Source organism: Siphateles boraxobius, unplaced genomic scaffold, assembly GCF_051911475.1.
Source record: "Siphateles boraxobius isolate OS27281-9 unplaced genomic scaffold, OSU_SipBor_1 24, whole genome shotgun sequence".
Taxonomy (NCBI): Eukaryota; Metazoa; Chordata; class Actinopteri; order Cypriniformes; family Leuciscidae; genus Siphateles; species Siphateles boraxobius.
Genome location: NW_027508855.1, coordinates 12,747,878 through 12,760,912, shown reverse-complemented (window position 1 = coordinate 12,760,912; position 13,035 = coordinate 12,747,878). Strand labels below are relative to the sequence as shown.

Genomic DNA, 13,035 nt, shown 5'->3' with positions numbered 1-13,035 from the left:
CAGACCGAACTTCCCGACCTAAGAATTTTGTGGGTGGGGTTCGGGCTGGCATCCAGGCTATCAAATGACAGTAGTTCCAAACAAGCTACAGAAAAAGAGTTGTACGTATCCGAACAAATCCAGGGTTTTTGTGTTTCAGTGACCTAGTTGCATAGTTCCAGAATGAATCTGACACTTTGAACGAATCAGTTGAATGAATGCTTCTATGACTCGCTAATTAAGACGGTGACTTGGCGCCATTGGCAGTTTTAATTTCATAATTAAAAAAATATAATTTATTATTTTTTAGCATCTATTTTTTTTATATTAAAATGATTATATTTAACAAATATAATTATTTATTTATCATTAATCTCATAACATTATTTATGGTGTTGTAATTGCACTGTAAATGTGTGGTTAGAAAAAAAATGGTTAGAACATAGTTAAAAAAAAATAACCCTGAAATCAATTTAAGAGGTCAAATATGGGCTATTAATGGGAAAGTTAATGTCTGCCAGTGATATTGCATAGTAAAAATATATAAGCAAAGTTAAACATATGACATTTATTATAAAACCAATATTATTAATGCAACACACTTGTGAATTTACCTTCAATTGTTTTATCTTCAACATTTTCATATAATTGTTATTATAAAAATTCCATATTTTGATACTCATAAATACATGCTGTAATAAATTATATGAATATTATTAATATTACGATATGAATGTATAAGAAAGGTAATTAAGGTAATGAAAAATAAATATGGTTGAGGCTAATATAAAAAAAAAATTCTGTTTGGTATTGTAACTTGAATTCGACTTGACTTGACCCTTAGCAGGACTCAACTTGACTTGGTTGTGTGTACTGCGACTTAGACTTTTTGTTGGTAGGGACTTGAGACTTACTTGTGACTTGAACATGTGTGACTTACTCCCACCTCTGCTAAGTATACACTGTAAACACAGTTTATGAAATAAATATAGTTTAAAACTACCTAAAACAATGCATAAAATAAAATAGGGTATTTCATGAAGTATTAGTTTTAGACCGAACAAGGTTTCATAGGAAGTGAAAGAGAGAGAAATAAGATGAATGAATATCATTGTCTAGCTCTAGTCAATAATATTCCAGCATATTGACAATGAACAATCCCAAGTAGGAAACCAGGGGCAATGTTGTCATAATTAACTAAAACTAAAATTATTTAAAATGTTTTAATTGATTGAAATAAACATTACATAAACATTTTAACTTAAAAAAAACTTAGATTAGAAATGCCTTGGCAATTTACTGATATAAAATACGTTTGAGTATTATTACGAAACCTAAAAAGCTTTAAGCTAAACAGAAAACTAATAAAAATGCCAAAGCAAATAAAAATGGCTAAAACAAAGTAATTTAAAAATGAAAACTGAAATATAAAAATAAAAGCTTATTCAAACCTTTAATAAATACTATAACAATTTATAAATAGTAGTAAAATAACACTGACGGGAAGCACTTAAAATCAGCATACATAAGGACAACCCTTAACTGTGGCGTATTGCGTTATTTTACTGTGGCCTTGCAGGATTGATCTGACAGCTCATTATGACTCTGAATGTTCATGTTTCTCAAGACCACACATTTGAAACCTTGTCTAAAAAGCAAAAAGCATCCCTGATCATAAGCTTATCCTTTCACAAACATCATTAGAATTGAAGTAATTCTGAGCTATATTTGAGAAGGGATGGTTTGGCTCTGGGGGGTAACCATGCTTGGCAACAGAGCGTACAGATTGTGTCTTGGAATCCAAGCCAGGCTGTTCCACAAACACCAGTTGGTGCAGCATTAAACCCTATTCCACCCTGAACCATAAAGCAACCACAAATGGCTGGATCCCAGCTGATCTACATAAAGTATTCCAGGTCTGTCTCTCTTCCTGGCAGTCGTGACCTCACAGAGTGTTGACTTGACTTAGAGTCTGAGTTCTTGCATCAGGTGTTTTTGCAAGCTTGAGCTGAAATTGTAATGTCTCTCTGAAACCGTCAGAGGGTTTGTGTCTCTTTCATTGTCATTGTTATTTCCATTGTCTCGAAGGCTGTCTCTGCTGGCTGTTTTGAGAGAATTCTATTACATAGCGGCCTGGCATTTTGACACTAATCCCTGAGAGCCAGCTGTCTATGGCAGAGAGAAACTGCATATCACAGTGACTTAATGCGGTGGTCTGCAAATACAATGCATAATGTTGAGGTGAAACATAATATCATAATTTTTTTAACTGCATATATGTTATAGACCAACAAAGCAACACAATGCTATTGCTTACATATCTCTCTGCTGAAAAACAAAAAAGCAAAACAGTTAAAAAATATTCTAAGCTGGTTTTCTGGTTTAAAAGATATTGGTCACTTGTTAAGTGCTGGACAACCAAATAAACAAACTGAAAACCAATTTGGCCAGGCTTTGAGACCATCTAGACCAGTGTTTCTCAAATCAGGTCCTAGAGGGCCACCAGCCCTAATTAAACAGAACTGAACCAGCCAATCAAGGCCTTCAGAGTTACTAGAAAATTGCAGATACTGTAGGTGAGTTTGATCAAGGTCTGAACTAAACTCAACAGGACAGTGGCCATTCAGGGCCGGATTTGAGGGACCCTGATCTAGACAATAATAACACACCTTTAGCCAGGCTGGGAGACCATCTAGACTAGGGGTGTCCAAACCTGCTCCTGGTGTTTTGCAGAGTTTAGCTCCAACAAATCACACCTGAAACAGCTAATCATGGTCTTCAGAGTCACTAGAAACTTCAAGGCAAGTGTTTTAGAGCTGGTTGGAGCTCAACTCTTCAGGACAGTGGCCCTTCAGCAGCAGGATTGGACAACCCTGATCTAGACAATCTTAAACCATCTAAGACTAACAAATAATAATATACATTGCAGGATCACCTCTTTTCTTTCTAAACCCCTCCTTTCCGAGAGGCTACTCTGTTCTGATTGGTCATATTTCCCAGTCTGTTGTCACTGGTCTACCACTTACAGTGCATGCCAGAAACTAATCGACCATTACCATATCTGAAATTCAGCTCCAGATGCTTCCTCAGCACTTGTAAACAGTGATATGGACAGTAATGATGGCATCAGTTTTATTGTATCAATTCAAGCCCAAGTCTTCATCCTTTGAAAGTTGCAATATAGCAAACGCCTATATGAAAGTAGACGTAGGGTATTTCAAACTCCAAACTAGCTAACTGACTTTCTCCGATTATTTTCAATATTTGCTAATAAATTTGGCAAAGGAGATTATATTTTAGCTGCTGTTCAGCTCAGAGATGTTATTAACCGGTGTCTATGTAAATGTGTGTGTGCATGCGTGTGTACTCAGATAATAATATGCTTTGAAGGCCATAAAGAGACAGCAGTGGTTACAGTGAGCTGAAGAATTAAGTTACAAAGACCAAAGGAAACAGACTCTGTTTGTGGACTAGCAATTATTCTGTTTTCTTCCCTCTAAAAAAAAAAGTATAGCCCTCTTACCATCATTTCTTCCTCCAAATGGAAATGGTATGATAGAGACTGGTGATTTGTACGTTTCTAGTTTACAAATCTACAAGTCTGGAAACTAATCAGCAGTTGCTTCTAAACCATTAGCACGGTTTATGTTTCTATTTTCAGCTTTACATGAAAATAAATGTCAAAATTACACCAATTTATGAAATACATTTTAAAATAGCAACAAACAAGAAACAATAGCCCCTTTCACACATACGGTCTTTACTGGTAAATTACCGGTAAATTACCGGTAAATTACCGGTAAATTACCGATAACAGATCATGTGTCTAGCAGATCAATTTAGACGGAACCAGATCAATTAACAGATCAATGTAGACGGAACCAATCTAAATTGGTTCCGTTGTAACATTACCAGTAAATAACCGGTATATGCACTGTGTGAACACGGAATGAAGATTACTGGTATTTTTCATGTACGAGGTCAGAACGCGCTGACGTAAGAAGTGATTTGGGCCAATCAGAAGCCGTTGAAAGAGCAATGGCTCTGGGCGATTCATAAAATTACGTAGCACTGTTTAAAAATGTCTTCAAATTTTTCACACCTGTAGTTCGGTTCAATTGGTCCGGACTAAGGGCGAAAAATTATACTTAAAAAAAGTTAAAAAAGTACGAAAAAGTTAATGATATCACAGAGTTTACCAGTATTTTGGAACTGATGTGTGAATGGTCTGTTAACGGTGTGAACAGCACATTTTTGAATTTACCGGTAAAGTAATTCTTGCAATTTTACGGTAATTTACCAGGATTACTGCGTGAAAGGGGCTATTGTTTAATGAGGTTGCACATATCAGGACACATAAAATTTACAAACTTCTTATATGGCAAAACTGACCAAAGCACTGTTAAACTGATAATTTATTTTGCGTTTAGAAATGTATACAAATGAAATGTATGTCTAATGTAATGAATAGCAAATAATTTTTTTTTACTGATAAAATGATTTCAACATGGCTGATAGAATCATTGTTTATTTTTATTTTCCAAATTTGAAATGAAATATTCCAAGGAAATTATTATATTCTTGTTTTGAATAATAATTCCTGTGATATAATAATGCATGGACCACATGGTAATAAAAACTCTTTCTATAGGAAATATCTCAACACTGGAATTGTAATTTGTATTCCCTTCCTTTCTGTTTCATGCATTCAATAAAACACATTTGTTCATTTTAAAAAAGTAAAGAAAAAAAATGGACTCCAATTTGGTCTCAAAATGTCCGCTAAAATATATAGGACACCATTTTTTTTTTTGGTTGAAAAAGTGAAGGATGTGTGCCTGAAATTCATGATACTCTGTTTCGAGGGATAGAGAAACTCTCTCTCTCTCTCTCTCTCTCTCGCTCTCTCGATCTCTCTATCTCTCTCTCTCTCTCTCTCTCTCTCTCTCTCTCTCTCTCTCTCTCTCTCTCTGACATTCTATTCTCTTTCTGTAATGGACTGGACTTTCCAGACTCATTATTTTAACTCGGCAGTCTGTCTTTGAGAAATGTCTTATGAACGGATCCTGTTAGCTATTTTGTGCAAAAAGCTTTGAATTTCATGACAGATAGCTCCAATTCCACTTACTTTTAAGCATATTCTGTGCATGTGTACTTAGGCAGTTCAGAATCATGAATACCTCACTCATGATAAGCTTTACAGTACTGACAACCAGGATACAGATCCCAGCCCAGAGGAATATTTTCCTTTTTGCTTAGAGTTTACTGTTTGATAGCTCACTAGACTTAATTGTGTTGTCAGTTTCAGTTTCATTAAGTATCAACCAGATCTCAGATGTCTCTTCTGAAGTAACTTAAGAGAAATAAGAATATTTATAAATTAGACAATTGGTACTGTATGTTGATAATAACAGTACAGAAATAAAAAAAAAGTAGTATGTGGATAGCGTAGATCTTTTATCTTAGAAGAATTTCATGAGAAATGTTGGCGCTCATACTGAAATCTCTTACTTTTGAGGGCAGACTTTTTTTTTCTTGGCAAATGTGATCACAATCTGAGACACTGTTGAGATCTCTGCTGAAAGGATTCATGAAGTCTTCATCTCAGAAGAAAATTGGGATCTGGGAATTGGGAGATTTCAGAAAAGTTTTCTTTCCATTCACTCGTATTGTTGTCTAGTGTCGGGTTCAGACTACACAATATTTTTGTCGATATTCACAGTGTCAGATTATGCGATTTTGACTCCTAAATTATTGTTGTGTTATGGACTACATTTTGCTTTCAAACCAGTCATCGCTTGCCGTCTTTTAAAGACTTGCATGAGGTCATTGAGAAGACGGACATAGCGACTGACTTCAGAAAACAAAAGAGTAAACAAACAATGACTACCGACGCGGTGTTTCAGTACTCACTGGGTTGCTGGAGTACCTCCACTATCGTTCGCCACCATTTAACATTTTTCACTCTGCCGTGGCAGGAAACATCATTAAGGCAGGAGACTTGAACCTTGCATTATTTGCACCTAGCAGCAGTCTTTTATTTCACCATGTTTGAAGAGCTAGCTCCTATTGGTCAACGTCACAGATAAGATGGAACGCATTGTGGAGGATGGGAAAAACATTAAACATGCTAGTCTTTCTGTCGGGACGTCGTAAAGCATCAAAGACGCGGCGTAGGTGGTCGTCCACTATGAGATAAAACGACCGATTCTTGCGTCCCGATGCCCATTGTTACGAATCACCATGACATCTTACGTCAACAGATTGTACCAAAATCTAAGCCTATATACAGTATATAACTGGCTTAACCAGTATGGTTTAATCCACTGTGTTTGTGGAGGTTTTTAGTCATCCATCTGTGATACTACCAGTCAAGTTTATCTCCTGCTTTCTTGTAAAGTGCTCTGGCAGAATTCAGGCCCGATGCACTTTTACTCAGAATTGCTTTAAATTATGTAATAAGATTTGGGGGGAAAAGTCTTACTGACCCTTTATGGATTCCAGGATAAGAGATACTCCTTTTAGAGGTGATTCGGGAGCTGAATGAATATATGAATTCATGTCAAAACTGATGCAAGTTCAGCATAAATATTCATGAGGAAAATGTGGTTAAGGGGACATGAGAGGCAGGATTGGACAGTCCCCTTAGAGTCCACTGTGAATGCATCAGACAGTAAAATGTGCTGGGTCATAAAGCATCGATGGTGGTGAAATACTTACTCAAAAGGCTAATTTATACTAATAATTCATAAAGTAATACAAGGTCATATAAACTAAGAAACAAATGATAAATACGTTTGTAAAAAAACAAACATTTAAATCATATCTGTAATCTCAACTATCTACATTGGGAGCAGGAAGTTAGTTTATTGATATTATATATTATATTATAATTTCCTTTCAATTTCATTCTACCTCTAAATGACTAGAGCCAGGAAAATTACATTATCCATAGTACCAGCACTCTATATCAGAACAATGTCGGGGTGGTCATACTTTTTATAGATGCATGGCATACGGAACACCTACACAGCCTCAACCCTATAGGGGGCTCCCACGTGGTGTGATAAGCCATACACAGTATATAATGGTTCAGCTTGCCATTTAACACTACACAGAAGCTGCATCTAAGTGCCAAGTGAGTTTTACTGTGAAGCAGGATGTCCCAATTAAAGGTACTCTAAGCGATGATGGGTGACGTCACTTCTTGTTGACTTTCGAAGTATTGTCAAACAAAACGGAGGCTAGCTAGACACTCCCTCCTCCTCATCCGCGCACTAACCCCCCAAACCCCACCCCCAAATCCTTCTAGCCGGTTATTGGCTGGAACAGTTTGTTATGTTTCATGGTGCTGGTTAGCCCAGTTTGTTTTTGTTGCCATTTTTGGATAGAGAGGAGATGTTTGCCGTATGTGACAAAAAATGTTTTGGTCTAAAAAACATGTGACATCGCTTAGAGCACCTTTAAGTTTTAGTGCCCCGATCCCAACAGAGTCATTGATTATTGAGTAAGTGTTTTCAACATTGATAATAATATAAACTCTTTTCTTGAGCACCAAATCAGCACATTCAAATTTCTGAAGGATCCGGTGACTCTGAAGAATGGGGTAATAGCAGCTGAAAATTCAGCTTTGCCATCACTGGAATAAATGACATTTTATTCAAGGAGTAGTTCACTTCAGAATTAAAATTTCCTGATAATTTACTCACCCCAATGTCATCCAAGATATTCATGTCTTTCTTTCTTCAGTCGTAAAGAAATTAAGGTTTTTGAGGAAAACATTCCAGGAATTTTCTCCATATAGTTGTCTTCAATGGGAACCAACCAATGTCCAAATTCCAGTTTCAATGCAGCTTCAAAGGCTCTACACGATCCCAGCCGAGGAATAAGGGTCTTATCTGGCAAAACGATCAAGAAATACAAATATATATACTTTTTAACCACAAATGCTCGTCTTGCACGTCCACAACTTCAAGCAATAAATAATCACGTTGGAAATGTCAAGCGGAAAATGAAGGATAGGAGGTGAAAAACTCTCCTTTTTCTCACTCTCATCTCATTTTCTCCTCCAACTTCAAAATCGTCCGACATCATTGTTTTACCTTTTATTTCTTTATTTATTTTGTAAAGGGTGTTTGACTTAGTCTTTGCATGTTCGCTTTGTAAACACAAGGTCGGCATTATCACCTACATCACGCGTGACCTTTCAACGTGATTATGTAATGTGTGGCGCATCACAGCTAGTGCAAGATGAGCATTTGTGGTTAAAAAGTATATACATTTTTTTAGAAAATGACCGATCATTTCGCTAGATAAGAGCCTTATTCCTCAACTGGGATCGTGTAGAGCCTCTGAAGCTGCATTGAAACTGAATTTTGGACCTTCAACCCATTGGTTCCTGTTGAAGTCCACTATATGGAGAAGAATCCTGGAATGTTGTCCTCAAAAACCTTGATTTCTTTTCGACTGAAGAAAGACATGAATATCTTGGATGACATGGGGGTGAGTAAATTATCAGGAAATGTTTATTCTGAAGTTACCTATTTTTTTTATTGTAATAATATTTCACAATATTACTATTTTTACTGTATTTTTGATCAAATAGATGCCTTCTTCCCACAACTATGAACTGTGTTACAAATTCCCACTGACCTAAACTTTTGAATGATAGCATAGCCCTCTCTGTTTATATTACTTCCCAGTTAGAAATCAGTCCAGTCTAACGCATCTGTGTTTGCGAAGGTAAACCGGACTACAGCTGTAGAAATTAAGCACACTTTAGCGGTAATTCTCACGGTAGATCTGCTGCCTAATCAAGGGGCTAATTGCACATTCTCATAGCTCTGCATTTTATAGCAGTCACTTTTCACAATAGCACAGCGTTTCTAAACAACTCTGTCAGAGAGGACCAGCTGTCTATCCCTGAATGGCTCTCTTTGCATCCTGGTTTTTTCCAAATAGTAAACGTCATTACACTTCCTGCCTTGATTAAATTAATCTATGGTGTTGTAGTTTATTGTAATGTTTAGCTTGTGTACAATCTAAATTCATTTGAATCTTGTGACTCAAGGTAACTTATTTACAGGCATTATTTAAGTAATTGCCAAACTATTCAGGTCTTATAGAGACATTTTTGCATCTCCCTCTCACACTTTAGCTTCACAACTAACCCTCAAGGTCAGATTTAGTTGAGTAAAGCAATCCTACAGAAGAATCAACATGCACTTTATAGCAAACAATGATGAACACCATAATATGACTTAAGTTTTATGTTATCACAAACATATTACAAGCTGGCCATAAACATCTGTAAATGCACAGTAATAGAGAAACTATACGAATCTCTATGCTATTGGATTTATACACATAAACAATCTTACAAAACAAAATGAAACTGCTTGTATACCACAAACATGTACAGTATGCTTTCAAACTAAGGTAGAGTACTGTGACAAAAATCATCCAAAATGTCAAAATGTGGTCCATTCAGTCAGGTCACACCTTCTTGCACAAACTACATGCAATACAATGCATGATGATCCCTGGCTGTCAAATTTTGCCACCACCGATGCCTTTTCAATAAAAACAGGTGCATGATCATGCTGTGTACTATGATTCTCATTTAATGAATGTTGGGGGTTGTAAATGATGATTCATCTGTCCAACTCAAACCAGAAGCTCTGTCTATGATTATGTTTTATATGTTCTCTGGGAAATTATTTATCAAAATAATGCTCATACAAACATTTACTGCATATTTGCGAAGATTTTTGCAAGGGATGAGGGTGCCATCAACAGCCAGACAATTACTGCTTTCTTGTAAAACTCGCTGAGTCCTAGGAATCCAATCGGACCTTGGCGTAATCCTCTGGGTCTCATTGTCAAGACAATAAACAACAGAAAAATAGTCAATTACTTCAAATCAACATTGGAAGCAAATAGGGCAACATAATGTAAAAACATCAAGGGAAACCCAATTCCAGTTTCAATATCACATACAGTCGGTGGATACAATCGTGCACGCTTTATGCGCATCAGATAAATATGTGTCAAAATAAAATGTATAACGGCCCCAACATCAAGAAGATTTGTGACAGACTGGTGAATTCTACAGAGTGGAAAAGCCTCCGGGAGAAATATGTGGTGGCACTTGTGCAGAATGAAAGCCCTTTCAATCAGTAGGGTACATTAGAGGGCTTTTTTTGTAAAGTAGTGCCTCTTGGCTTCCCTCCAAATGCAAGATAGATAATTCTTACTGACAGAGTGACCCCCTTTATATACAAATGGTGGCAGTCTTACGGAATAACAATCAGATCAAATAGATGCACTAAAGAAAAGCAAAAAGAGAGTGATAGGTATTTTAACAGACATTAAAAGGAAAGATAGCACATCACGTGAACTATGACCTTCAGATGTTTTCTGGAAGAAAATGTTCTATGGTCTAAGGACATGATGATTGAGGAAACGGGCTCTACTATTTTAAGAAAATAACTCAGAAGAGAGAGGACAAGTGTGGTCATGGCAAGAACAGATGCAAGTGCATTGGAAGCAAGATCGTAGAAGGACAATTTCTTTTTTCAGGCTTGGAGAGAATCTGCAGACTTTTTTTCTGCACTGTTTTTTGGGTAAAATCTGTGGGATTATGTGGAATGGATTTTTAAATGGTAAAATATACTAAAGAAATCTGAGATTTCTTCATTCATATTGGTAGCTGAAAGCATAATCATGCAACCAAATATGAACACAGAGAGGAAAGTATCTGTTGAATTTTATGAATGACGCAGCGTCTAATTCAGTGGAAATATGCAGATTTTATAAGGACATATATCTGTGAATGCTGCAATTTTTCCTCAACCATGATTGGGAAATTAGAAATAATTGTAATATTTATTTCAATTCTGATTCACTGCTTCAATTTCTTGATTTGCTTTTTGCTGTCAAAATAAATACATAAATAAACATACTAAAAATGATCCTCTTCTCAAATAATGTGTACAACTACAAGTCCAAGAGAGGTCAGTTTTGTATTCCAGATTTAGACATGTAGAACTGCATTTGAATTATAAATTAAATTGGCCTTAAACAATTCATACACATATTGAAAGACACAACATACTCCGAGAAATGTGTAAATTGTTGTCACTGCTGTCATAATGTAACAGAGAAGCAAGAAAACTTTCAGAACAACATCTCTGAAACAATTCAACGCGCCTGGAGTTAGAGACACAGAACAAAATGTATTACTGTTACAATCAGGTAATGTACCCTTACTAGTACACTGTCCTTTCTCTAATTTCCCATAGCCCTTTATATTTCAGCAATAACATTAAAAAAACCATTATGAAATCATAAAATGCTTAATAGATCATTACATTTAATCAGTTAGGAGTGTTTTAACACTTTGATATATATATATATATATATATATATATATATATATATATATATATATATTGATAGGTTATGTGCACTTTATCATGTCTTGATCTCCCTGACATGTTTATTGCATCATAAACATGTCTATATTAATTGTCATATGATAAAAAGTCTCCTTTAAAGTATTCAATCACTGTAAATTTCACAATAAAAGTGTAAATCTAGATTAAATATCTTAATGTCCATAAAACACTGATTTATTATGCATTATATAATTAATGTGAATGACTTATTAATGAAAGTCAAAGATGATTAAAGCTAACATACCATTTAACTGATTATACACCACATCTTCTAGTCGCTCGAGCCGTTTGAGAATGGACTGTCTGTCCAAGGAGTTCGTAACTTTGGCATTCCTGCCTCGCAGTCTCTGATCCGACAGCCTCCCGATCTGCACGAGCTCTTCGGATCGGTCCTGGATCCTGCAGTAGACCGAGAACAAGATGATCCCGACGAACACCAGAATGTTGACCGTCAGCAGAGTTTTGATCTTGCGTGCCACAGCCATTAAAGCCCGAGAGCGAAACTGTCAGACCCCTAATATTCATCCATATGATCCGCTGTGGTGGGAGCTGTCCGTTCAGCACCACGCACAACCCGCAAGCGCCGCAGTTTCACAAGCTTAACAGCTGGTCAACGCGCGTATGACTATAAGTATATATGATATATAAGTAAAACACGTAATAGAGCTTGCAATCAAATCCCACTGCCTCGGGGTCTTGTGCTGACCCCCATTACAAACGTTTAGAAATGTGTCAGAGCAGCCTACGGAGAATATGCTCAGATTAAAAGCATACGTTTAATCACGCTGTGCACTCATGAGTCGAAATGCACGAGATGTGCACGGTTCAGGTGGCTCGTTTTAAATGTCAGTGCATGTCAAACAACGATCCTCCGTGTGCAGCATCCTTCACGCGACTCCGTATGTTAAAGCAAATGCATAGCGCTCGGGCATCGAAATAAGATGAGCGATTTCAATGACCGGACAGATGAAATCCAGAATCCTCATGCAACAAACGCAGGTGGAAGTAAAAAAAAGAAAAAGAAAAAAAGACGGTGTCAAGCGATGGTTTGCATGGCAGCGTTCTTCTCTCGCGCTCCCCGCATGCTCCCTCCCTCACATCCCGCTTTTCACGCGCTGCTCAGCTCTCTGGTGACGTCGGCAAACTCATAAATATTTAACACTGTGTGAGGGGATGAAAGGCTGGAATATGATAGATGATGAGGATAGCTGTTGGATTGCCTTCTAATGTTTTCACGGAGATTGACCAATTAAATTACATAGAGTTTGTATAAGAATGATGATTTCAGTGTTACGCCCAAGTGCAAATGTGGCATTTGAAAGGAATAATACAATCAGTGGGTCATTAACAAATGAAAATGTTCTGCAAGACCATTTTACTTGTCTTCCTTTATTTAGAGTCCTTTATATATTCTCTTTGCGTCTCTTGCAAGTTCGTTCTTTCAAACTGTGCTTTTGTTTTCTTACTTTCACTTCTAAAGCCTACATCTATCAAATGTTTTGTTTACCATGAAGAAATACTTATTAAATACTTAATACTATATGCTCACGAAGTCACATTTTTCTGAGGAGGTTAGGATATCAACAAAATAAGTGGA

The 13,035-nt window shown here is 36.6% G+C and overlaps 1 protein-coding gene across 1 annotated transcript in view; it reads right to left on the bottom strand.

The window, feature by feature from the left end:
* The window catches only part of galnt9 (polypeptide N-acetylgalactosaminyltransferase 9), a 141,075-nt gene extending 128,511 nt beyond the window's left edge, over positions 1-12,564 (bottom strand). Inside the window, exon 1 of the mRNA XM_077241529.1 lies at positions 11,683-12,564. Coding sequence (XP_077097644.1) covers positions 11,683-11,923 — 241 coding nt within the window. The 5' untranslated portion in view covers positions 11,924-12,564. The remainder of the gene's footprint in view (positions 1-11,682) is intronic.
* Positions 12,565-13,035: the final 471 nt, after the last annotated feature.